The sequence below is a fragment of the Eptesicus fuscus genome, chromosome 15, assembly GCF_027574615.1.
Source record: "Eptesicus fuscus isolate TK198812 chromosome 15, DD_ASM_mEF_20220401, whole genome shotgun sequence".
Taxonomy (NCBI): domain Eukaryota; kingdom Metazoa; phylum Chordata; class Mammalia; order Chiroptera; family Vespertilionidae; genus Eptesicus; species Eptesicus fuscus.
In genome coordinates this window covers 21,925,366-21,953,193 of record NC_072487.1, presented here as the reverse complement: position 1 = coordinate 21,953,193, position 27,828 = coordinate 21,925,366, and the positions used below count along the sequence as shown (strand labels likewise).

At 39.4% G+C, this 27,828-nt stretch overlaps 2 protein-coding genes and 2 pseudogenes across 2 annotated transcripts in view; 2 read left to right on the top strand and 2 right to left on the bottom strand.

The window, feature by feature from the left end:
* The first annotated feature begins 3 nt into the window (after positions 1-3).
* SNAPC3 (small nuclear RNA activating complex polypeptide 3) lies at positions 4-27,513 on the top strand. The gene is made up of 9 exons (XM_008145024.3): positions 4-327; positions 1,274-1,351; positions 5,673-5,757; positions 10,741-10,845; positions 13,499-13,648; positions 19,214-19,296; positions 21,459-21,623; positions 24,330-24,437; positions 26,744-27,513. Exons 1-9 carry the CDS (start codon positions 20-22, stop codon positions 26,889-26,891), a joined length of 1,230 nt encoding a protein of 409 aa, XP_008143246.2. The 5' UTR covers positions 4-19; the 3' UTR covers positions 26,892-27,513.
* LOC103289176 (proteasome maturation protein-like) lies at positions 17,060-17,514 on the bottom strand (annotated as a pseudogene).
* Positions 17,841-18,477, top strand: LOC103289175 (oligosaccharyltransferase complex subunit OSTC-like; annotated as a pseudogene).
* The window catches only part of PSIP1 (PC4 and SRSF1 interacting protein 1), a 46,798-nt gene continuing 45,756 nt past the window's right edge, over positions 26,787-27,828 (bottom strand). Inside the window, exon 16 of the mRNA XM_054727669.1 lies at positions 26,787-26,874. Within this exon, the coding sequence (XP_054583644.1) occupies positions 26,826-26,874 (49 nt within the window). The 3' untranslated portion in view covers positions 26,787-26,825. The remainder of the gene's footprint in view (positions 26,875-27,828) is intronic.

The window sequence follows — 27,828 nt, the reverse complement described above, 5'->3', positions numbered from 1 at the left end:
GGAAGGGAGCGGGGCGAACATGGCTGACAGCAGCCAGGGCGTCCCAACGAGCAGCGGGGCTTGCGGCGAGCAGGACCCGGTCGCCAGCAGCAACTTTCCAGAGTACGAGATGCCGGAGCTAAACACACGCGCTTTCCACGTGGGCGCCTTCGGGGAGCTGTGGCGTGACCGGCTGCGCGGGCAAGGGGATTTGTCGCTGAAGGAGCCGCCGGCATCCGAGCTGCCTGGGCCAGGAGGGGTCGCCGACCCCGGCTGGGACGATGCCGCGGTGGCGCGGGATCTGGGCTGCGATCTGGAGGCAGCGACCGAGCTGAGGGCAGTTTGCGGGTGAGTGCGGGGCTGAGGGGCTCCTGTTGTTTGGTGCCAGGCCGGGTGCTGCTTTGCCCCTGCGCTCCCTGGGACCCTGGCTTGGGGGTGCCCGGGGTGGACTCCGGGGGTAGGAGGAGCACCGCCCTTCCAAAGCTTTCAACCTGCGGGAGCTTTCCCGGAACCCCAGGCGGGAGGGGGCCCGTGATCCGGATGCATAACTCCTCCGCGTGGGAGGGAAGGGACGAGAGAGCTGCCTGAAAGATTCATTTTTCTATTCGCTTTTTAAATTTTTTAAAAATATGTTTTATTGATTTTTTACAGAGAGGAAGGGAGAGAGATAGTTAGAAACAACATCGATCAGCTGCCTCCTGCACCCCCTCCCCCCCACTGGGGATGTGCCCGCAACCAAGGTACATGCCCTTGACCTGAATCGAACCCGGGACCTTTCAGTCCGCAGGCCGACGCTCTATCCACCTGAGCCAAACCGGTTTCGGCCTCTATTCGCTTTTTATTAAAGTGCTTGTTAATGTAGAAAAGCAATTAGAGGAACAGCGACGCGTGCCTACCATTGACAGATGCTTTGGACCTCAGTGAGGGTAAGGCCGGAAGATGTAACCAGAGGAGTGTTAAAACCTTGATTCACTGTGGTCTCTTTGGGGACCATCCTGGCATGCTGTTACTGACATTTTCTCCCCAGCTGCCTTATTTGGAGTGAAAATACAAAAATGACTTTTAAAAAATACTGTTCTTCCTCCATTTAACAGTGTAGGCCTCCTTTAATTGGCCGTGTATGCCTGTATTTATAGAAGATCCGCACCGATGTTGCCTTGGATTCTGGCCTCCTCTGAGCCGCCTGCTGGGTTTTTATCTCCCTTAGTTAGCTGGTGATGTATTTGGGGCACCACCCTGACTCCCTAGGAACAAGGTGCATGATGGCTTTGCCTTTTTTGTGTGTTTATTTTAGCCTCGATAAACTGCGGTGCCGTGAGGAGGACGAGGACCCAGAAGTCATCCCCGAGGATACTGACCTAGTGACTTTGGGGTATGGAGGACCTTGCTTTTATTATGTGCTACTTATTTAAATATTATTCAAAGGTTGATTGTTGTCATCCCACCCCCTCAATTCAACCATCATTCACATTGTGTCCTTATCTATTGCTGAACCCATGAAGTTGCAGAGAGCCTATAGCAGTGGTCGGCAAACTGCGGCTCGCGAGCCACATGCGGCTCTTTGGCCCCTTGAGTGTGGCTCTTCCACAAAATACCACGGCCTGGGCGAGTCTGTTTTGAGGAATTGGCGTTGAAAGAAGTTTAAGTTTAAAAAATTTGACTCAAAAGAAATCTCAATTGTTGTATTGTTGATATTTGGCTCTGTTGACTAATGAGTTTGCCGACCACTAGGCCCTATAGCTCCGAAAAGTATCATTCTCCTACTTAGAGTGGGATTATAGCAACTGAGAAAATTAACAGTAAATATATAACTTATAATATCTAGTCCATATCCAATTTTGTGTTTATTTTTATTTTATTTTATTTTTTTATAAATATATTTTATTGATTTTTTACAGAGAGGAAGAGAGAGGGATAGAGAGTTAGAAACATTGATGAGAGAGAAACATCGATCAGCTGCCTCTTGCACACCCCCTACTGGAGATGTGCCCGCAACCAAGGTACAAGCCCCTGACCAGAATCGAACCTGGGACCCTTGAGTCCACAGGCCGACGCTCTATCCACTGAGCCAAACAGGTTTCGGCTTTATGTTTATTTTTAAAGGTATAATAATCTACTTAGATATCAGATGCAAGCTAAATATTTTGGTAGTGCCTCTCAAACTATATGATAAAGGACCAGTTTTTTGTTTTTTTTTTAAATTTTTGACATCCATACTTTTGTAAAATAGGATAAAAAATGAATTGTTAGAAAAATGGTATTAAAAGATAAATGCAGTAAAAGTCCAAAAGTTCAGGCAGGCATTGTAACTCTGCCTTGTTTTTTGTTGTGTGTGTTTTGTTTTTGGGTTTTTGGTGTGTGTGTTTTTTAAAAATATAATTTATTGATTTTTTTACAGAGAGGAAGGGAGAAGGAGAGGGAGAGGGACAGAGAGTCAGAAACATCAATGAGAGAGAAACATCAATCTGTTGCCTCCTGCACACTCCCTACTGGGATGGGCCTGCAACCAAGGTATATGGCCTTGACTGGAATCGAACCTGGGACCCTTCAGTCCATAGGCCAACGCTCTATCCACTGAGCCAAACCGGCCAGGGCTGTTTTGGTTTTTTTTGAAACAGAAACAAATCAGTTTCCCTTCCCTACTGCTAATATTTACATTAGCAACCTTTGGAGTGCTAAGGAAGGCTCCTGTCTGATTTATGGGTTGTGCTGTCATCTGAACAAGCTCATTTACTAAGAAATTGTCAATGGCTCTACCCTCTTTTATGGACACATTTCAGACTCCTTCCTTAGACCTTTGAAACCTTCCACATATATAGCTCAAATTTGCCTTCTAGATTCATTTTCAATCACTTTTTCTTTCAGATGTCAGGATGCACATGGCCCCTCTCCCATCTGAAACTACCCCATCTTTGAGGCCCTAAGATTACTTTCCACATTACTAAAACCCATCTCTGTCCCTTCTGGAATGTCTAGAAACACTTCTAACATTTCTAAAGTCTTTGAAGACACATTTGAGAATCCAGACTCTTTCATCTGTGTATTGCCCTTAAGCATATTATGCTGCTTTGCTCCCATTGGTGCTCTTTAACTATTGTTGATTGATTAGTTAGATTTTTCCTAAACTGCACATCTGGTGTGTCACTTTCCCTGCAAGCCTTTCAGTGGCTCTTAGGCACAGGTCCTGGGTTCTTAAGTGGCTCACAAGGGCCTCTGTAGAATGGTCTCTGCAGTGCTCCAGCCACACTACAGCTCTCTTTCAGTTCCTGCAGTGTGCTCTCACTGCTGGCCTTTGCCTACAACACTTAGTGTTCTTTGATGTGCCAAGGTTGTGGGGTCAGTCCCCAGTTAGGGCACATATAAATCAACCAATGAATGCAAAAATAATTGAAACAACCAATTGATGGTTTTTTTTTTCTCTCTCTCTCTCTCTATATATATATATACCTCTGTACTCCTACTTTCCCCCCTTCTCCCCCTCTCCAAAAATCAGTAAATAAAAAATTTTAAATTAAATTTTACAAAGAATTTATTGTAATAGCAGGATACAAAATTGATACATGAAAAACAATACCCTTCATGTACACAAACAACAATTAGAGGACATAATGGTAGAGAAAAATCCCATTTACAGTAGTCAAAAAGGTTAAATATTTAGGAATAAATTTAATAAGAAATGTGTAAAATTTAGGAAACACAAATAAGGAAAATTTCAAAACACTCCTGAAAGACTAAAAAAAAAAAAAGACTTGAAAAAATTGAAAGATATCCTTTGTTCTTGAGGAATAATAAACATTGTAATGATGTCAGTTATTTCTAAGTTAATTTATAAATGAAGTGCAATCCCAATAAAAATATCAGAAGTATTGATTATTTTATGGAGTTAGACAAACTGATAATAAAATTCATATGGAATATATGCAATAATAACTAGAAAAAATTCTGGGGGGAAAATTCTGAGGGCATAGTAATTTTGCCAGATATTAAAATATACTACAAAGTTCTCATAATTAAAACAGTGGGTACTAGCTCAGGAATTGCCAAAAAGACCAGTGGAATAGAAGGAAAAGTTCATTTATATTTAATAGGTATGGAAATTTGGTATGATACTACATAAGAATAATTTCCAAAGGGATTGGGAATTGAATGTAGAGAGTGTGTATTTTCTAGAATTAAGTTACTGGATTATAAATGATAGGAGTTGGGTTTCTCACTTGTGGAGAAAGAAGTTATAAACAAGGGAAGGTTGAAGGCTAAAATGAATCCTGTGATTTTAGTTTGGGATTGAAAGTATCATCATTAACGCATGGTTTTAAATATGTAACAGAAAAATGCAGGTATCTACATGTGTGGGTTAGTATACATATGTGTTTCCCACTTCTCTCTGCTGCCAAGCCTAGAAGCAGTGACTGCAGTAACAATGAGGATGCCTAGCACCCAGATACTGGTTTCTAAACGCCTCTCTCCAATAAAGGTATTAGGACTCCTAGGAGAAGTGGTTGATTCCAGGGCTGAGACATGGAAATAGAGGATGAGCCTTGAGCCTCTTAGGGTACCAGAAAGTAAGGACATGCTACACCAAGAAAAAGAAATGATGGCTTATTGAAAGAACAGGAGCCAACTTGAAGAAGCTCCTAAAGGACACAGCTAGAACAATTTGAGCAACAAAATAATGATAGTATTAGATTTTAACCTATAGAATAAGATAAATAAATATGGGTTTATGCTAATATAAATCACCAAATAAATAAATGGGAGGAAAGAGACAGGTCTTCCTCATAATATCAATGAATAAATGTAGAATGAGGGAAATAGAGAATCACCATTAGGCATTAACTATAGTAATAAATATTGCAGGCGAAATCTGTGAATGCTCAAATTTCTGGGTGAAAGTTTAAGGAGAAATGAGATGCATAGTTTTAAAATATCTCCCCCAAATACTTGTCAAGTACAAAGGAAAAGTATCTCTCAAGTGTAGGAACTTGGGAGACAAGGTAAGCATCACCTGTGATAAGACATACAGGGTGGGCAAAAGTAGGTTTACAGTTGTGAGTATGTAAAACAGAGTAGTATATTCTTGTATTATTATGTATTGTTGTATTTCCATATGAAGAGCTGTAAACCTACTTTTGCCCACCCTGTATTAACATCATTAACCTCTTGATGATACAGTGAAGGACATCATTATTCTTGTGGTATTCTTACCAAAAATGTATAGGCTAACTCCAGTCATGAGCGAGCAGCACTCAAACCCAAATTGAAGAACACCACAAAATAACTGATCAGAGCACCTCAGAAGTGTCAAGATCATGAAAGACAAGGAGAGACTGCAGAACTGTAGAAGACTGGAGGAAAAAGGAGAAATGCAATGTGGTGTCCTGCTCAGAATGCCGGGACAGAAAAGAGGCATTAAAAAAATTTTTAAGCATTAAATTTAAATATTTGTGAACTTCCAAAAAGGTCAATAGTTAATAATACTCTATTAAGGTTAATTTCCTAGTCTTGATCATTATACTCTGATCATGTAAGATGTTAACATAGAGGAAGCCAGGTGAGAGATATAAGGGAACTCTTTGTACTATTTTTACAGCTTTCCTTTGGTCTAAAATTAGTTCAAAATAAATGAGTATTGAAGATGTGTTTGAAGCCCAGTAGAGAATGTTGACGTTTGATTGTTCTTGTATCTGTAATAGAGTTAGAAAGAAGATTTTGGAACGTCGGGAAGAAACATTAACGATAGATCGAGCCTGCAGACAAGAAGTACTTGCTTATGAGATGGTAAGAGTCTCATCTTGTTCACCTTTTCCCATGAAACCATGAACTTCGACATTGGATGAGGGCTAATGATGACTGTGTGGTGGCTTTATATTCGGTATGCTTAGTTGAAAGCAAACTAGAGAAACTTTATTGGGACTGGGAAGTAGTCTTTCATCTCCTTTGTTAAATCTATTACTACATATTTTATTCTTTTTGATGCTATTTTAAATAAAATTGTTTTTTTAATAGGTTTTATATCCTGCAATTTTGCTTCATTTTTTTTTATTAGCTGTAACAGGGTGTTTTTGTGTGAATCCTTTACACTTTTGTACACTGAAGATAATGCATGGGCCCTGGCTGGTAGTTCAGTTTGCTAGAGTGTCCTCCCAGTGTGCCAAGGGTGTAGGATCGATCTCCTGTCAGGGCACATACACGAAGCAACCAATGAATGTGTAGATAAGTGGGACAGCAAACCAGTGTCTTTCTCCCAGGGACTTTATGTGGTGATGGTGCAGATATTGCATGAGTTCTTAAACTAAGAACTCACTCTAAATCAATCAATAAAAAAAATTTTTTAATTAAAAGAAAGGTAATTTCTCTGTTAACAGATAACTTTATCTCTTTCCAGTTTGGTTCACTCACTCTGTCTTTCTTCCTTCTTCCCTTTTCGCCCCTTGCCTAATTGCTCTGGCTAGAATATCTAGTACTGTGTTGAAAGAAGTGACAAAAGTGCACATCCTTATCAGTCGTCACTGTTGAGTGTGATCTTCGCTGTGAATTTTTCACATGCAGCCTTTATCGTGTTGAGTAAATTCCCTTCTATTCCTAGTTTATTTAGTGTTTTATCATGAAAAAGAATTGGATTTGTCAAATGCATTTTCTTCATCAGTTGAGATGATGATGTGAGTTTTCCTGCCATCATTCTATTAGTGTGGTATATTACATTGATTTTGTATGTGTTGAACTTACCCTTGTATCCTGAGTATAAGTCCCACTTGCTTGTGGCACATAATCTTTTTAATACACTGTTGAATTCAGGTTGCTAGTATTTCATTGAGGAGTTTGGCATTTATATTCATAAAGGATATTGGCCTTTAGTTTTTTTGTAGTGTCTTTGTTTTACTTTGGTTTCAGAGTCTACTGACCCCAGAATGATTTAGGGATTTTTGAAGATTTTTTTGAGGACTTGGAGAAGGGTTAGTGTTATTAACTTCCTTTGCTATTTGGGAGAATTCACCAGTGAAGTAATCTACTCCTTGGCTTTTCTTTGTTAGGAGGATTTTAATTGCTAAGTCAGTCTCCGTATATAGATCTACTTTGATTCTCTATTTCTTCTTGAGTCAGTTTTGATTGTTTTCTTCCTTCTGCTAGCTTCAGGTTTAGCTTGCTCTTTTCTAGTTCCTAATTGTATACAGTTAGTTATTGATTTCAGATTGTTCTTTTTAAGGTATGTGTTTATAGTTCTAAGGTTTTCGTGTTTGTACTGTTTTTGCTGCATTTCATACATTTCTTGTCTTGTGTTTTTATTTTCATTTGTCTCAAGGTATTTTCTGATTTCCTTTTGACCCATTGGTTATTTGTGAGTGTGTTGCTTAATTTCCACATATCTGAATTTTTCAGTTTTCTTCCTGTTATTGATTTCTAGTTTCATCAGTTGTGATGCGAAAAGATACTTTTTATGATTTTATTATTTTTAAATTGATGAAGACTTGGTGGTCTATCTGGAGAATGGTCTTTGTGCACTTGAGAACAGTATGTATTCTGCTGTTGCTGGATAGAGTGTTTGTATATCCGTTAGGTCTTGTTGGTTTATCGTGTTGTTCATGTCTTCTATTTCCTTATTAATTTTCTGTCTGGTTTTTCTACTCATTGAAATTCTGGTATTGAAGTTTCCAACTATTGTAAAACCATCTATTTCTTGCTTCAGTTCTGTCAATTTATGTATTTTGGGGTTCTATTTTTAACTGCATGTATGTTTATATTTACTGTTTCTTCTTGCTGGATTGCACCTTTTATCAATATATAAGGTGTCCTAAAAATGTATACACACTTTGAATAACTGTAAAGGCAGTGTTTATTAAAATACATTTCATTTTTTAAAAATGAGCTATCAGCTGTTAAAGGGTGTATACATTTTTTGGGGAACACCCTATCAAAAGCCCTTCTTTGTCTTTTGTAACCTCTTTTAACTTAAAGTCTATTTTGTCTGATAACAATACAGCCACCCAGCTCCAGCCTTTTTTTGGTTACTATTTGCATAGAATATCATTTTCTGTTCTTTTATTTTCACCTTCTTTGTGTCTTCATATCTAGAGTCTCTCCGAGAGAGGAGAGAGAGAGAGAGAGAGAGAGAGAGAGAGAGAGAGAGAGAGAGAGAGATAAAGAGAGAGACTCTGTGTGTGTGTGTGTGTGTGTGTGTGTGTGTGTGTGTGTGTGTGTGGTTTTTTATCCAATCTGCCAGTCTTTTTGCTTTTTTAATGTGAGAGTTTAGTCCATTTATATTTATAGTAATTACTGATAAAGACTTACTTCTGTTTATCTATTTGTATGCATATATATTTTTGTTGCTCAATTCTTCTATTCCAGCGTTTTTTGGTATTTAGTTGACTTTTTTGTGGTGTATCATTTTGCTTCCCTTCTTTTCCTTTTATATATGTTCTTATTTTCTTACTGGTTACCTTGAGGATTACAATTAACATCTTAAATTATAACAACCTAGTGTTGATAATACCAACTTTGTTTTAGTAATATCCAGAAGAATCAATACACTGCTCCTATACATCTCCATCCCTCCCCATTTAGATTGTTATTGTCACAAGTTACATCTTCATATATTATCTGTGTCTATTAACATAAATGTATAAATATTGTTCTGTGTGTTTGAATAAAAGAAGTTATAAACCAAAAGTACAGTAGTACCTGGTTTTCATATTTACTTACATAGTGTATCTGAAAAAATGTCCTAATTTCTCCCTCACCTTGAAGGATAGTTTTTCTAGGTATAGAATTCTTGGCTGACGGGGTTTTCTCTACCCTCTCTCCCCCCATGGCTTTTTAAAAATATATATATTTTAATGATTTTTTACAGAGAAGAAGGGAGAGGGATAGAGAGCCAGAAACATCGATGAGAGAGAAACATAGACCAGCTGCCTCCTGCACACTCCCTACTGGGGATGTGCCCGCAACCAGGGTACATGCCCTCGACCGGAATCGAACCCGGGACTCTTCAGTCCGCAGGCTGACGCTCTATCCACTGAGCCAAACTGGCCAGGGCATCCCCCCATGGCTTTTATTGTGTAGTCCCACTGCCTTCTTGTCTACATAGTTTCTGGTGAGAAATTGGTTGTTAATCTTATTAAAGAACCTCATTTTCTTTAGCTCTCTGTATATAGTTTTCTTTAGTTCATTGAGTACATTTAAGGCAGTTGATTTAACATCACTGACTAGTAATTTCAACATCTGGGCTCCCTCAAGGGTGGTTTCTGTCAAATTCTTTTTTTCTTGCAAGTGGCCCATATTTTCCTGTTTCTTTGTGTGTTTTATAAGTTTTTTAATGAGAACTGGACATTCTGTGAGTATGTTTATTACATGTTGAGGGCTGGAGCTATTTGGGACTTTTCCAAACTATTTTTCCAATCTGAGTATTATGTGTTGTGTATTATCACTGATGTTCCTGTTTCATTATCTCTGTGGTCAGCCAGTGACCTAAGATTTTCTTAAATGTCTGCCTCTACAAATGAGAACAGGTCCTGTCCCTTTAAGTTTCCAATAACTGCTGTTGGGGGAAGCCAAAACCAAGGCAAGCTTCTGCCCCAGTACTTCAGGGCATCACTAGACCAACCCAAACACATAAGCCCTAATATTTGGAGAACAGGGTCCCCACTACCTGTCCTGGCATCAGCCACCGTTTCTAGGCCCAGGGGCTGCTATTTCCACATCTGCAGCAGGGCTGAAGAATGGGGGAATGAGTGGTAGTTGGTTTGTACCCCCTCCTCATTTATGAGAAATCAGCAGCTTGTTCCTTCATTAAGCACTCCCCTGGCTGATACGCGCATCTGATCAGGTTCCACAGTTCTAAATAGTGCATTCCTCTCTCTCTTCCCATCTCACTGGTTGCTTTGGTGGAGGGACTGATCCTCCTTCACCATTTCGTGTGACATCACTCCCACTTACTTTTAAAATGTATTTTGTACTCTGGCGGCCCCCTTTTTATAGTTATTTAGCAGATATAAAAGAAAGTGTGGTTTGGTCTAAGATGTGACAGTCTTGTAAAGAGCAAGAGTTTTAAAGCCAGACAGATCTGTATTTGCATCCTATCTTGCTGGTTTACCTAAAGTAAATCTGAATCTTTGGCTTCATCTATCAAATGGCTCTCATAAAAGTATGAGAGGAGGTATGAAAAGATTTGTAGTTGTAAATGCCCATGTTATACCAATATTACTGTAATTGATATTCCTATTATTCCTGTTTTATTATCAGTTGGTAAGCACTTAGTGCCAGACATCTTACGAGATGCTTTATGTCAGTGATGGCGAACCTATGACACGCGTGTCAGCACTGACACGTGTAGCCATTTCTGATGACACACGGCCACTAAGGCGGCCGCATGCCGAGGATAAAACATTTGCTGCTCCTGAGGATGAAACATTTGCTGCTCCTGAGGATGAAACATTTGCGAAATAATGTTTTTTCCTCAAAGTGACACACTACCCGAGTCATGCTCAGTTTTTTGGCGAAGTTTGACACACCAACCTCAAAAGGTTGCCCATCACTGCTTTAGGTACACATTCCCAGCAACAGGTCTATAAAATAAGTATTTCCTCTGTCTTACAGGAGATGAAACTAAAGCTTAGAGGGGTTTTTATTAATTTTCTTGAAGTAGAATTAGGAGTCAAAATCAGGGCTGTTTGACTCGGTTATTGCTCATAGCCATTGTCCCACACTGCCTCTTCTCTGAGTCATAGTGATTTTAATGTCTCTTATTAATTTGTTTTCCTCCTTCAGGAGTCACATGCCATAGGAAAAAAGCCTGAAAATCCAGCAGACATGATAGAAGAGGGGGAACTTATCCTCTCTGTGAATGTCTTCTACCCTGTTATATTTCATAAGGTCAGTAGTAAAACCTTTTGGATTCCACAGATAATAGGGAGTGACTTTTGTCAAATGGTTTAATTATTTGAAGAGTCATATATCTTAGATAAAATAGCAAGTACTATTTTATCTGGCATTGTGCTTATGCTCTTGGGTTCTTTATTTTAGTAAGAAATATTGTAAATAAGATCAAGTTGCAAATCATCTCTTGATTAATATGATTGCAATTTTAGTGTTGGAATACATACCCTGGTTTCTGCACTGGAAGCAACTGCAAGTAGATAGAAATCCACATGATCCTAATTATATGTTGTTGTGAGGGTTGTTTTCCCCCCCAGGAGTGGAGTGACTTTTGTTCACCAGTTTAGAATAGTTGGGAAGTTATATAACTAAAGACAGCTCCTCTTTGATGGAAATGCACAAAGTTAACAGGTCAGGGGTGTCTAGGAATTCCTTAGGAGTCTCTGATAAAAAGAACTATCCCGTACCAGGGTGTATGTATTATTATTATTTTAAATATATTTTTGTTGATTTTATAGAAGAAGGGAGAAGGAGAGGGAGAGAGAGATAGAAACATCAATGATGAGAGAGAATCACCAATTGGCTGCCTCCTGCACACCCCACACTGGGGACTGAGCCCGAAACCCAGGCATGTGCCCTGATTGGGAATCGAACCGTGATCTCCTGGTTCATAGGTTGACGTTCAACCACTGAGCCACGCCAGCTGGGCGGGTATATGTATTCTTGATTCCTCAAATAGATGTTATAAACTTCGATAAGGTTAAATGCAATGTTACTGTACATACACTGCACTTGTGAATAAATAGGCTTTTCTGAAGCATCTGGAATATACTAGTAGTTAGTAGTAATTATCTTGTTTGATGAAGATCTTAAATTGCCAATCAAAACCAAACCAGTACAGTGGAACCTCTGGGTTTATAACATTATGATAGTGACTAGGTTACTTGACTTCAGTGTGGTAACTTCCAGGAAATTTTAAAAGAGAGTGCTGCTAAGTGAAGTTAAGAGTCCGCAGGCTTTTCATGCTGATGTCATTTAGTAGCATCTTGATTATAAACTTTAGCGTAAACTAAAATAAAGTTCTGTTACCAACTGTCTTGGTCCATTCAGGCTTCTGTAACAAGTATCACTGACTGGGTGGCTTACAAACAACAGGAATTTATTTCTGACCGTTGTGAAGCCTGCAAGTCCAACATCAGGCTCCAGCATGGTCAGGTGGGCCCTCTTCTAGGCTGAAGACTTCTCTCTCACATGGCAGAAGGGGCTAGGGAGCTCTGTGGGATCTCTTTTATTTATTTATTCATTAAAAGAATTTTATGGAGCCCTAGCTGGTTTGCTCAGTGTTTAGAGCGTTAGCCTGTGAACTGAAGGGTCCCAGGTTCGATTACGGTCAAGGGCAAGTATTTCAGTTGCAGGCTCGATCCCCGGCGCGGAGGCACATGCGGGAGACAACCAGATGTGTCTCTCTCACATTGATGATTCTCTCTGTCTCTCCCTCTCTCTTCCATTCTCTAGAAAATCAATGGAAAAATCATCCTCAGGTGAGGATTAACAAACAAAAAGAATTTCATTAATTTTAGAGAGAGAGAAAGGGAGAGGGAAAGACAGAAACATCAGTATGTGAGAGCAGAACATTGGCCGCCTGCCTCCTGCATACCCCCAACCCCACCCCCAGGGATTGAATCCAAAACCCAGGCATGTGCCCTGACTGGGAATAGAACCAGCATCCTTTTGGTGCACGATATGACGCCCAACCAACTAAGCCACACTTGGCCAGGGCTTGCTTGCTTTTTTTAAATAAGAGAAGTTCATTTAGAAAGTACAGAGATAGTAGAAGGGCCCTTGGAGCTTAGGAGAAAGGAGGAGGTAACACGCCTGGGGGGATGACGGGGGAAGGGAAAGGCGCGGCATGCTCCTGGAGCCTGGGATAAGAGCACTAATGCCATTCGTGAGCACACCCTCATGAGCCAGTTACCCGCAAAGGCCCCACCTCCGCACACCGTCGCTTTGGGTGTCAGAATTCCTACAGGCACGTTTTGGGCGGACACAAACTTTCAGACCATCGCACCACGTGTCTCAGTTATACCCAAGGATTTTCATTTATGGAGGTGACTGAGTGACAACAGGAGAGGCTAATGCCACGGAAAGAAGATTTTTATTCCTTACACTTTCTGAGAGGAGGGGGTGTGCCATGCTATGTAGGGCCACAGGGGAAGCACCGGTGTCAGTCGGGGCGGAAAGGAGGGAGGGAAAGGCAGAGGCCACAGCCTTTATGAGGGTTTCCGTGAGAAAGGCGAGGCAGGAGAGTGAACAGTTAGGGGTGGGCTCTGGGGCTTGCGTTGTCTGTGCCTTGATTTAGGATAAGTGAAGGTTGGCTTGGTGTGTGGGAGTTAGATAAAGGAGGTGGGCTCAGGGTATAGGCTCTGTATCACAGAGGAGATGTAAACAGCTTTGGCCATTAGTTTGGATCTGTTCCTAATGAATGCCAAATAGACAAATACGGAATTTAAGAAAACACACAGCACCAAGTTATGAGGATCACTTAAATCAAGAAAACCAGTAACTTAATTCAGATCTGATCCTGACAGGATTTATAGTTAAATTTCTTATCTCTAAGCGGACACTTATTTATTTACTGTTTGACTTTTAGCACAAAGAACACAAACCATACCAGACGATGCTGGTACTGGGCAGCCAGAAGCTCACGGAACTAAGGGATTCAATTTGCTGTGTCAGTGACCTCCAGATTGGTGGGGAATTCAGCAACACTCCTGACCAGGCCCCTGAGCACATCAGCAAAGTAAGGTGCTTTTTCTTTTTTATTATCCCCATAAAGCAAGAGGAAATAATAGTACTAAGCTAAGGATGTAATGGTCACTCTAGCAGGATCATCAGTATTCCAGTCAATGCTTTCTTCTTCTGTCCATTCCCTCAAAGCCTGTCTCTTCTCTGTTCTTTATCATCAAGACTTTTTCAAAGCTCAGGCTATAATCAGTTTTGATTTCCTCATGTCCTATTCCTTTTCAGTCATTCTTTGTACACTCTTCCTTCAAAGGTCATAGTAACCACCTAATTGTTTAACCAGTTGATCTCTCTTCCATGTTGATACAACTAGATCTCACTGTAGCACTTGAATTTGCTGTTCAAGCTCTCCTCTTTCAAACTCTATGTGAGTTTGTTGTAAACAGAGACTCCAGCAAAGGGTTGGAGTCTAGGTGAGAATCTCATTGCCCATCGAAGGACCTGTCTGTTTGACGACCAATACCAAACAGGGACGTAGCATCTGATGTTTGTCATTGCTGGTGGTTCTCTGGGTGATGCTCTCAGGAGGACAGAGAAACTGACACACTCACTGGGTAATTATGCAAAGGAGAAGACTGGTAGACTGCTATCCAGGACGTTTTCAGAAGGGATTCCTTGCCCAGTAAAGTAGTAGGGCCTTGATCCTCTGAATTTCACGATGTGCAAGCTTGAACTAACTCTTTTACCTGGTACAACCAGCAGAGGGCCTCAGAGTTACTGGCCCACTTAGGAGGGGCAGTGCCTCCTGTAGAAGAGTGAAAAGAGGTTTGGATCAGCTAGAATGGAGACAGAGTGTGGACAAGAGCCATCACAATCTCCATTTTCATTTGTTCCTGTGCCACCAGCCACATAAATGTTATAACTTAGGTTTTGTCTTACTTGTTCTTATTCTAATTCTTCTCCTGACCTTCCCCCGCCCCCGTTTTCATGGTTTTAGGTGTACTCTAATCTTGGTTAATCTCTCTCCCTATAGCCACATTGTCTCCTGATTTCCAAACCATTAATTTTTAGTGCCTACTGGACATTTTGTTTTGTTCAATGATGTTTATGTCTTTATTCTTTTGATGGTGTAAGGCACAGAGGAAGTGCCCAAATAGTTGTTGAAGAAATGAATAAACCACAGAAACCTCAAGCTCAATTTTTTTTAAAAATATATTTTATTGATTTATTACAATGAGGAAAAGAGAGGGATAGAGAGTTAGAAACATCGATGAGAGAGAAACATCGACGAGCTGCCTCTTGCACACCCCCCACTGGGGACGCACCCGCAACCAAGGTACATGCCCTTGACCGGAATCGAACCTGGGACCTTTCAGTCCGAAGGCCGACGCTCTATCCACTGAGCCAAACCGGTCCTGGCTCAAGCTCAATTTTTAAAAAAATATATTTTATTGATTTTTTACAGAGAGGAAGGGAGAGAGATAGTTAGAAACATCGATCAGCTGCTTCCTGCATACCCCCCACTGGGGATATGCCTGCAACCAAGGTACATGCCCTCTACCGGAATCCAACCTGGGACCCTTCAGTCCGCAGGCTGATGCTCTATCCACCGAGCCAAACTGGCTAGGGCTCAAGCTCGATGTTTAATGGATGACTTACAATTTATTTTTTGTTTTGTATTGTTTTTTAATTTGATTGATTGATTGATTGATTGATTGATTTGAAAAGAGAGGAAGAGAAACATCATTTGTTTTTCCATTTACTTATGAATTCACTGGTTGATTGCTGTGTGCGCCCTGACCAGGGATTGAATCCACAACCCTGGTGGGTTGGGATGACACTGATCAACTGACCTACCTGGCCAGGGCGTGGATTGAATTAGGATTTAGATGGAAAACATTTTTTGTTCTTTTAGAGTTCCCTTCTAATTTATCTATATATATAGAAGCCTAAGTGACTGGACAACTGGACGACCGGTCACTATGATGTGCACTGACCACCAGGGGGAAGACACTCAACACAGGAGCTGCCCCCTAGTGGTCAGTGCGCTCCCACAGCAGGAGCACCGCTCAGCTGACCAACGGGTGCCAGACGCAGGGCTTACGGCTGGCCGCCACAGCCGGGAGACGGCAGCAGCCCGGAGAGCTCAGCAGTGTGTCAGTGAGCCTACTGAGTGGCAGTGGCAGCAGGCGCAGCAGGGCCGGGATGAGCAGGAGCAGCAGGCAGGAGCAGTAGGTGGCGTTAGACTACTGGTTTTGGCCCGATCCCTGCAGGCTACGCTGAGGGACCCCACCAGTGCATGAATCCGTGCACCGAGCCTCTAGTTAATAATAATGCCAAAGAACTAAGTCACTTAAAATGAAGTTCTGTAGAAACATTTTGTAATGAACAAAATTTTATATACACTAAACTTTCTTTTTGTCTCCTAAGTAAGGCAGTATTTATTCTTTCAGAACCTTTATTTTGGACCCTGGCTGACCTCTTTGAGAGTATAGAAGTATATTAAGTGGCAGATTTTGTGTTAACAGCAGCCGGACATGGCAGTATAGTATATCATATCCTTTTATCTCTGCAACCACCTGGGAGGAAGGTAATGGTTTTACTCATATTTTCACGGAGAAAAAGAGGGTCAGAGAGATTTAGTGAGCTGTCAAGGGGACACAGCAAAGCCAGTCTTGTAACCAATGCCAGGCCGGTAAATGGGACAGTGAAGAAAAATAAAAACTTTAAAGCAAGAAGTTAGGTTACCTAATTAAGTAATTAGGTAAAATTATTTTAATACCTGAAGCTTATATGTCTTTTGTAGTTCATACACTGCTTTCGATTCTCATCACAATCCTGTAAAATAGCATGCCAGGTATTTTGATTTTACAGGTCCGACGGGGAAGTGTAGGTTAAAGAAGAGAACATAGGTCTTTTTACCCTCTCCCAGGGGTCTAATTCCAAGCATATGGCGAAAGACAAGTCTAACTAGTGGTTCTCAGCACAGGTTGCACATTTAATCACTGGGGGAGCTTGGGACAACACTGGTGTTTGAGATGCATCCTCAGGGCGTCTCATTTAACGGATCTGAGATGAGACTTAGTCTTTGATGGTTTTGTGATTTTGTTATGTAGTCGGGATTAAGAGACACCCCTGTGATAGAAAGTCTGATAGACTGAAAGTTAAGAAACCTAAGAGTTCAGCCCTTGTCGGTGTGGCTCAGTTGGTTGAATGTCGTCTCGTGCACCAAGAGGTTGCCGGTTCAGTTCCAGGATAGGGTGCATGCCTGGGTTGCAGTTTCAATCCCCAGAAGGGTGCATGCAGGAGGCAGGTGTTCCATGTCTCTCTCTCTCTCCCCATTCCCCTCTCAAATCAATAAAACATTTTTTTACATGTGTCAGTACTTTTAATGTGTACATAAAATTATAGTAAAAAGCTGACTATAAACAAGATGTAGCCCCTCCATTTCCATGGTCAGCTCACTACATTACAGTAAACCAAGTTTATATTCCACCATCAAGTGTGGTTCTCCCATTAGTTCACCTTGTGATGGGTCATTAAGAATATCTTCAAATCCAATAGTCTCATCATTACTCCTCAAACTACCCAGTGAAAGGCTTAAGATGAGAAGAAATGGAAGACGCTGAACCTGTTGTACTGCCTTGAATTCCATTTGCAATGTTAGTGGAGCAAACAGACCCTGAATGTTTCTCAGTGTGGAAAATTCATTTTATTTTGGTTGAGTTGGAAAGTTTTTTTCTAATCCAGAGGATGACTGGGCAAAAGTTCATTTTTCACACAAGAAAAATCTTTTCGAAGAAGATCATGACTTTCAAAAGGTCCACTTGCTGATCGCCCAGTAACTAGAATATTGTCCTGTAGCTGAGATCCAAGTCCTCTGATATTCATCTTCAGCTCACTGTGCAAACAACCTCTCAAGCCCGGTAGCGTCAGCCAGCCAATAAAAATATATTTAAAAAGAGAAAAGAAACGTAAAGGTTCAGACCAGTTGTGCAACTACTATAGTACTTCGGGCAAGATTGCTTGAGTAAGAATAGAAATTCACATTCTGCCTGCCTAAGAGTTCTTGAACATATAAAGAGGGAATTCTTATAAAAGCACATTGAAAAATTTTTAAATGGCAGATAAACACAACTATGGTTATTGTCACTGGGAAACACCAAATACATGGCTGTTTAGTCATTAGTTCTAATATCTAAAATAACTGTCATTGGCTTGAGATGAGAGCTGCTCTCGCCACCACCCACATGGAGAGTTTGTACCGAGTCCCATTCTTAGTGCTGGAATGCCCCAACCTGAAGCTGAAGAAGCCGCCCTGGGTGCACATGCCCTCGGCCATGACGGTGTACGCTCTGGTGGTGGTGTCTTCCTCATCACCGGAGGAGGAATTTATGATGTTATTGTTGAACCTCCAAGTGTTGGCTCTATGACTGATGAGCATGGGCATCAAAGACCAGTAGCTTTCTTGGCATACAGAGTAAAGGGACAATATATTATGGAAGGACTCGCATCCAGCTTCCTGTCCACAATGGGAGGTTTAGGTTTCATAATCCTAGACCGATCCAATGCTCCCAACATTCCAAAACTCAATAGATTTCTTCTCCTATTCATTGGGTTCGTCTGTGTCCTATTGAGTTTTTTCATGGCTAGAGTATTCATGAGAATGAAACTGCCGGGCTATCTGATGGGTTAGTGTGCCTTTTGAGAAGAAATCTGTGGATACTGGATTTGTTCCTGATACTGAAGTTTTAAAGGTGGTACCAAAACTCTGCTATGAAATATGGAAAAGAATAAAAAGTAGCAGAAAAGAAGCATCTAGTAGGAAACATGGAAACATATTAAAGCTCGGACTAGTATATCTTCTTGGTATCAAAGAGACAAGCTTATACAGTGTTTTTTCCTGCTGACCTACTAGTACAGTGACATACCAATGTTAAGTGGCATTTTTTCTCGGTTTTTAATTTAAAGAAAATATACTTCATTTCTACACCTATAATATTGAATAATTATTTTTTACAACCATCTTAACATTATTTTGGAGATGACATTTCTGACTTTCAGAAATGAATGTATATTCAGGAAGCGAGATCCCATAAGCTGGGAACTCTGGACAGCTGACCAGTTTTACCTGTGGTGCTTTGCCTTTAAACAGAGTGTGTGATAGCAGCACATTATTTCAGATGTGTATGTAAGACTGTTTCCTGAACAATAAGGTGTATGAAAGGAGCATAAATAAATAATTTTTCTAATTAAATAAAAAAAATAACTGTCATTGCTGTATGCATATAATAAAATAATATTGAAGTTTATTTAATTTCTATTTGGATTTCTTTCATGAATCTCAGAATATACAAATTTAAATCAAACCTAGTAATAAAATAGCAATAGGATAAAATTTTATACCTTTATGCCTGGTAACTAATATAATATTTACATAGGAGGTAACATAGGAGGTTTCCATTAAATATTAAACAAATTAATTAATGAGCTGAGCCTATTCTCTGAAGTTGCATAGTTATTGTTAAACATATTAGTATAATTTTATGTCATACAAATTTTTATTTAATACTTAGAGCAATTTTCTAATTCCTTTTTCTCAATACCATGTGTTTTCTTATAGGACCTATACAAATCAGCCTTCTTTTATTTTGAAGGAACGTTTTATAATGATAGAAGATACCCTGAATGCAGAGATCTGAGCAGGTACAATTTCCAAAATTCTTCGCAAAGTCTTTCCAGGTTCTAGTTCTCAAAATGGTATTGTCTTCACAAATCCTTTAACTGGTCTGTTAAGGATATTTGCCAAGGAATTATTTTATTAGTTTTTGTTGATTTGGGGTAAGAAATTCTCTTTCCATTTTTAAAATATGTGAAAAAGGTTGGTTTAGGTACTAATTAATCAACATTTTTATTCCAGGAAGAACATTTTCCTATCAAAAGCACACATCAGCCATTTCAAGATCTTGCTGGCTCTCCAGAATTATTTTTTAAAAGTATTATCTGCTATTTTAGAAATTACACTAACTCATTTGAGCCTTAGATACATCTAAAAAAAGAAACTAAATTCCGCCCTAACCGGTTTGGCTCAGTGGATAGAGTGTTGGTCTGCGGACTGAAGGGTCCCAGGTTCGATCCGGTCAAGGGCATGTACCTTGGTTGCAGGCACATCCCCAGTAGGGAGTGTGCAGGAGGCAGCTGATCGATGTTTCTCTCTCATCAATGTTTCTAACTCTCTATCCCTCTCCCTTCCTCTGTACAAAATCAATAAAATACATTTTTTTAAAAAAGAAACTAAATTCCCTTAAACAATTTATTGTCTGTTCTTCATATTAGATGATAGCAGTGAATCTCTCACTATTTTTCTGCTTGTTTAGTGTGCACAGTTGTTGGATCTACGTGATATATATGGTTGCTTAAATACAAAACATGAAAAATTTTGCATCTAATGATCATGTGAATTAGATCACACTTTTTAAAAATATATTTCTATTGATTTCAGAGTGGAAGGGAGAGGAAAAGAGAGAGAGAGAAAAACATCAACGATAAGAGAGAATCATTTATCAGCTGCCTCCTGCATGGCTCACACTGGAATCGAGCCTGCAACTTGGACATGTGCCCTGACCGGGAATTGAACTATGACCTCCTGATTCATAGGTCAACACTCAACCACTGAGCCACACTGGCTGGGCAGACTACAGTTTTATCATCAGTGTCCTGGGAAATAGAGTATATACATATACTTTTCTGAATGTTTATATAAATTCTCCTTTATTATATTTATTTATTTATTTATTTATTTATTTTTTTAAAGCTAGAAACTTGCTTTTAATGAAAATAAAGATTTTTTTTCCTACTAGAGATTTTTTTTTTTAATTACTTTATTGATTAAGGTATCACATATTTGTCATCAACCCCCTCCCCCCGTTCCCTTCCCAATCCCCCCCACACGCAAGCCCCCCCGCCCCCCTGTTGTCCGTGATCATTGGTTAGGCTCATAAATTCTCCTTTATTATAGCCATTTGTATTTATATTCTAATGTAGCAGTTCTCAATCTCGTTGGCCTTAGCACTTCTTTTTTTTTTTTAATTTTTTTTTTAATGTATTTACTGACTTTCCACAGAGAAGAAGGGAGAGGGACAGAGAGTTAGAAACATCAATGAGAGAGAAACATCAATCAGCTGCCTCCTGCACACTCCCTACTGGGTATGTGCCCGCAACCAAGGTACATGCCCTTGACTGGAATCGAACCTGGGACCCTTCAGTCCACAGGCCAACGCTCTATCCACTGAGCCAAACTGGTTAGGGCTTAGCACTTCTTTATACTGTAAATAATTGCGGACTCCCAAGAGCCTTTTATTTATGTGGGTTAAAGTTATCAACATGTACCATATTAGCAATTCAAACTAAGAAATATTGACTAAACATTTACATTTTTGTGAAAAATAACTTTTTCAGAACAAAATAAAATAGTGAGAAGAGTGACATTGTTACACATTTTTCATTAAGTCTGAAGTGCTAAACCATGTCATGTAGCCTCCAGAAAAATGGTTATTTATGAGAGAATAAGAGTTGAAAGGGCAGCAAATAACATTTTAGGGTTATTGTAAAGATAATTTTGACCTCATGAACCCCTGTGGGGTCTCAGGAACCACACTTTGAGAACTGCTGCTCTAACAGATGAAGAAAAATTCAGAATTCCTAATTCCAACATACACCAACACTATGATTTTCATTTCAAGATGGTAACTGTCCAGTTAATGGGTGAGCCAGGTTTTGTGAAGTACTGCAGTCACAAACTGTTGTCAGTCATTTCTAGTTTTTTTGTGGAGCAATGATACGTATCTTGCCTTTTCCCCCCACCTCAGAACTATCATTGAGTGGTCAGAGTCCCATGACAGAGGCTATGGAAAGTTTCAGACTGCTAAAATGGAAGATTTCACCTTCAATGACTTAAATATTAAAATGGGTTTTCCCTATTTATACTGTCACCAGGGAGACTGTGAACATGTTGTTGTCATTACTGACATAAGGTAAGTGGCATTACTCAGAACATTCGTTTGTTTTCCTTTTCTGTGTTTTGCAGTGTAAAAGCACAGTTGTATTTTTAATAAGAGGAATAAAAGTAATTATCGGTGCAGCTTGGCTTGGCAACAGCAAAAATAGGTGCTTTCCATTCAGTGACCAACTTTGCATCCTCTATTGTTCATTTTTTGGGGAAATATATATGAGAAATGCTTTACTGTTTATTAGAGGGTTAAAGTTTTGTAAGTACTTTTTAAAGTGTCTCCATTTGTGTACTAGACAGCTGTTACTCAGGTAGTAATTATCCAAATTGCATAGCATACAGGCCCTTTGCAAATTTGCAGCCATATTTCTCGGTTTCTTGTCTTTTTGCCAAAATTTGTAGGAGTTAAAGGGGAACTGGAGAAAGGGAAGAATAATTCTAATATTTGACCAATATGAAGTCTCAGTGCTTTCATAAAGATTTTAAGTGGGAAGGACTAAAATAGTTTTAAGATTAGTTATAAATTTTATATTGCTGGTGGCTTTTCTTTTCCTTATTTAGGACATCTCAATTTATGAGAACAGTATATAGGAAAAAGCCCTGCTCTATCCCCAGTGTGATTCCCTCTGCGAGACCATTTTAAGTTTTCTTGAGGAGCAATGATATATCCATGTATCTATTATACCAGTAATAGGAACTGATGCATCAGAAAGTCCCAGCTTCCTTTTCTTTGGGATCTCCGTTAACAGGCTCCAAACCTCAGCCTCCCATTCACTGATTCTCAGGAAGCTACCTGAGGAAGTTCTTCACACAAAGACTTCAGACTTGGAAAAGAAAAGCATGGAATGCAAAACAGAATAGATAAGACATAAAAGGAACTCTCGGAATGATGGGAAAGGGAACCCCAGAATGATGGCTGGCTGGCAGAGCAGGAGAACAGCTCCCTTCAGAGACTGGAGCAGGATGGAGGGCTTGGAAAGTGTGTCCAGAGCTGCTAGACCTCCTGTTGTGTATGCCATATGGAGAATATGTTTACTGCTCTGTCAGAAAGTAGGGAACTGGATTAGTGACAGAACAGGGAAAGCTCAGCACATGCAAACATGAGAGAATTAGTACCTACAAAACAAAGTGTCATACAGTAAAAGGAACCTATAGTCTGTTATGTAGCTTAGATGGTAGTATTAATGCATCATAATTTAAACATTAAGCATTTATTTAACCCAAATTAGAGTAGTCCTGTAGGGACATGTTAAGGGGCTAAATTAAAGAGAAACAATTGTCCCTTGGGTAGAACTTTTGAAGAGCCAGGAGAGCGCATAAACCATAGATTTGTATGAATTTCAAGATTATATACACTTATTTCTTGAATAATGTGTTCTTTAAATTTTGTTCTGGCTGCTCTTACTTTCCTTACATTTCTTACAGTGTAGGCATATTGCTGCACACAGTGTTATTCCTTAAATTGAGGGCAATTTGGAGAGTGATTCAGACTGTCATTTTCATCTTGCAGGTGGATTTAATCATATGCCATCCATAGTTAATTAATTAGTAAACTGTTTCAAAAAAGTTTATTAGTCAACTTCTGATGGTGAAGTTGATATATTGCTACTTTCTTCCTTAAAAAATAGCCCTAACAGGTTTGGCTCAGTGGATGGAGCATCGGCCTGCGGACTGAAGGGTCCCAGGCTCGATTCCAGTCAAGGGCATGTACCTTGGTTGCAGGCACATCCCCAGTAGGAGGTGTGCAGGAGGCAGCTGATCGATGTTTCTCTCTCATTGATGTTTCTAACTCTCTATCACTCTCCCTTCCTCTCTGTAAAAAATCAATAAAATAAAATAAGAATAATAGTAATAACAAAATTTCAGAATGTCAGAGACTAGGAACCATTAGAATACTTCTTGAGCAGCCCCTTCATTTTTCAGATGAAGAATCAGGTCCAGCATGGTTAAGGGATTTACCCAAACCCACTCAGCTGATGAGTAGCATAGAGATTAATTTTTACTCACAATATCTTAAAGTCCTACCAGTTGATATTATACCAGGAATCAGATTTAGATTTTAATAGAGGGTCTAGTAATCAAGAGCCCTGTTGTGACGCATAACCAGTTAATCTAGGTAAATAGCTAGATAAAATACTTAAATAAGATAAATTAGTTGCCCAAACTATCCTATATAATAAAAGCCAAATATGCAAATCAACCGAACAGTGGAACTACCGGTCACTGTGATGTGCACTGACCAGCAGGGGGCAGATGCTCAACACAGGAGCTGCCCCCAGAGGGAGGCGACTGGCGGCGCTAGGCTGGCCAAGGCGGGTGCCAGCAGGGACCCCCCAATTGCCCCACAGATTGGCCCTGATCGCCGGCCAGCCCTAGGGACCCTACCCATGCACAAATTTCAGGTACTAAGTTCTAAGTAAAGCAAGGATTCTGTGATGGAATACATTCAAGAAATGCTGCATATTGCATCTCAGAAAGTCACCATGCATGTTACCATGAAGGGATTTGGGAAGTTCCATAGAAAGCATTGTTTGATCCAAAATGCTCTTTGGGAGAAAGTGTTTCGTGGAACACAATTTGGTCAAACCTGGTGTGCAAGTCAACGTATATTAAAAACTTTTATGAGCAAAAATTTGAAAAATATACCTACTATGTTGTATGTTTGATTCTTTACAAATCACAGAAATTTGTATAATTTAATAGCTTCATTTATTTTTCTCATGTACAAAAGGCTTGTGCATCGAGATGACTGCTTGGATAGAACACTTTATCCCCTTCTTATCAAGAAGCATTGGCTATGGACCAGAAAATGTTTTGTTTGTAAAATGTACACAGCCAGGTAAGTGGTTATCTTTTTTTCTTTTTCAGCAGTATTGATTTTCAGTATTTGAGTATTTTTTACTTTGGTATTTCAATTTTTTTTCTGAGTTGAATCTAAGGGCTTATACTTTGGAGTGTAAATAATATAAAGGGTTTTCCCATTTAGTAGGGAAGTGCTGCAAAACAGATTAGATTACAACTGCATTTTTAAACATCTATAGCAGAAGTCCAGGGATAGGTCAAAAGTTTAGTTGGCAATGCTCAGTGTCATCAGGGAACTATGTTCCGTCTCCTCTGCAGTTTACAAAATCAGACTCATCTGTCGTTTCTCCTCAATGAAAAGCACAGCCCAGCAGGTATGGCTCAGTGGTTGAGCATCGACCCATGTACTAAGAGGTCACTGGTTTGATTCCTGGTCATGGCACATGCCCGGGTTGTGGGCTCTATCCCCAGTAGGGGGCATGCAGGAAGTAGCCAATTGATGTTTCCCCCTCTCCCTTCCTCTCTATAAAAGAAAAAAAAAAAAAAACATTTTTTTTTTTTAAGAAACCATAACACAGCATCTCACATATAATGAGGTCAAAATATGGTTTTATAGCCCTAGCTGGTTTGGCTCAGTGGCTACAGCATCAGCCTGCAGACTAAAGGGTCCTGGGTTTGATTCTGGTCAAGGGCACATGCCCAGCTTGCCAGCTCAATCCCCAGCATGCAGGATGTAGCCGATCAATGATTCTCTCTCATCATTGATGTTTCTCTCCCCCACTCTCCCTTCCTTTTTGAAATCAATAAAAATATATTTAAAATATATATACTAGGTGTACCGGTTAATAATGGCGAATTTTGTCATCAAAGAAAACACGATAATTTCAAGAGAAACATCAAAAGTGCTTTATTCAAAGTAATGTCCATCGCTAGCTACACATTTCCCCCATCTTTCAGGTAATTTGTGGATACTGTCCCAATAGAACTTGTCTTGTTTTGAGGCAAACCATTCAGAGACCCAATTTTCCACTTCTTCCTATGTTTTGAAGTGCTGCTCAGAAAGTTCATGTGCCATCGATCAAAACAAGTGGTAATCTGAAGGAGCAAGGTCTGGTGAATATGGCGGGTGTGTTAATCCTTTCCAGGCAAGATCTTTTAACGTGTCTTTAACTGGTTTTGAAGTGTGTGATGGTGCGTCATCATGAAGCAAAATTACTTTGCCATGTCTTCAAGCACATTCTGGTCGTTTCACGATCAAAGCATGGTTCAAATAGATTATTTGTTGTCGGTAACAATCAGTGTTGTTGGTTTCACCTGGTTTTAGAAGCTCATAATACACACACCTTCCTGATCCCACCAAACGCAGAGCATTGTCTTCTTTCTGAAGCAATTTGGCCTTGCAGTCGATGTTGATGGTTGACCTGGATCAACCCATGATTTTGTGCGTTTGGGATACTCAAAATAAATCCACTTTTCATCACCAGTCACAATTCGATGCAAAAAAGACTTTCTTTCGTGCTGAAGCAACATTTTACTGATGACTTTTTGGTTTCCCATTTGTCTTTTGTTCAGTTGATGTGGCACCCATTTTCCTTCCTTTAGAATCTTTCCCATTGCTTGTAAACGATCGGAAATTGTTTGCTGAGCAACGTTTAATCTTTGTTTTGGGTTCCTCACCACAACATGCTTTTCCAAGTGATAAATAGGAAAGCATAAATCAGTTATTAGATCAAAATGGGAATCAAGGGATGTTAAAACTTTCCATGAGAGAACAGAATTCAGATAAATTGAAAAAGCATTTTCCTGTGACTAGTAACATCTCCAGTCAAGACCTTTCAGTTGAATAAAGGTGCACATATCTCTCATTTATATACACTAACATTTTATCCTGAATTCTAAAACAGCTGAAGCTTTCAAATTAACCAGTACTAATTTACTAGTTAAATTAAGCAAAAGTTTACCAGATCTATAGCATCTAACTTGTTTTTCAAGATGGCCTATTAGAAGGAAAGGGTTATGTTCATGTTGACAGTTTATTGGATAAGTATGCCATGGTTAAGTGTATGATGCTTTCAGTTATGGATCTGTACTCTTCTCTACTTACCTTCAAGTAGTCCTTTCAGAGAAACCTGCAGTGTTTCTCCGTTAGTTGCCCTTTTGCCTTGTAGAGTATTGCTAGTGATATGTCTGTATATATGTACAGAAAATCCTATAAAGTATTATAATTATGAATAAGACAGGATGAGGACTTAATAGTGGGAATGTTATATTTACATATATTACAAGTCATAATTCACAAGAGAAAGTTGATTATGATCTTTTTTTTTTTTTTTTTAACTACAGATGGGTGACCAACAATGACAGTTTTGCACCAGATGATCCATGTTTCTTTTGTGATGCTTGCTTCCGAATGCTTCATTATGACTCAGAAGGCAACAAACTGGGGGAATTCCTCGCTTATCCTTATGTTGATCCTGGAACATTTAATTAATAACCAATAAAAAGTGTACACTGTAGGAGTATGACCAACCTGAAATAATCAGCTACAGATACCCCTACCCCACCCCCAAAATTTGAAATTACAGATTTTCTTATAAAGTAACTTGACCTAAATGATTAAAAATATATTTTACTATTACACAATATAGTTCATATTCAGTTCAGTGCATTTTGCCCATCTTAAGTGTATTTATCTTACAGAAGGAGCGCTTTATATACTGAATACAAATCCTTTGCCATGTATCGTATTCTGATTTTTCTCCCAGTCTACGGCTTGCCTATTCATGTATCCTAAATACTTTTTTGCTAATCATTAGCAAAATTCAATTGGTGTTACATCAAGTGTTGGAAGTACTTTGAAAATTATTTGAAGAATGTGAACTACACCATATATCATGAGGCTTCCAAGGTAAAGATTTTTCAAATATCTAATAAAAATGAGGAAGAATAAAAGTAGATCATTTAATAAATACAATATTAATAGCTATTGTGTAATTTAATCTCACAGATGGCTCTTGTTTTGGTAGAAACTATGTACAATATACATTTTATTTTAAAATATATTTATTGATTTCGGTGAGGGAGACAGAAACACCAATGATGAGAATCATTGATCAGCTGCCTCCTGCACACCCCACATTGCAACCCTGGCATATGCCCTGACCACGAATCGAACCATGACCTCCTGGTTCATAGATCGACACTCAACCACTGAGCCATCCTGGCCGTGCAATACAGTAAAAATTTAATAGTAGATTCATTACATGAATAATGAACACAAAAAGATCTTGAATATATATGCTCATAGCTTTACAGAAGTACCATTTAAATTGAAGCTTCATTTCTTGACTTTGTGAATTACATGGTATGAGTTTAAAGTGTTGATTTAATATTTTTATGATTAAAATATTTCATGTACTATGACTACT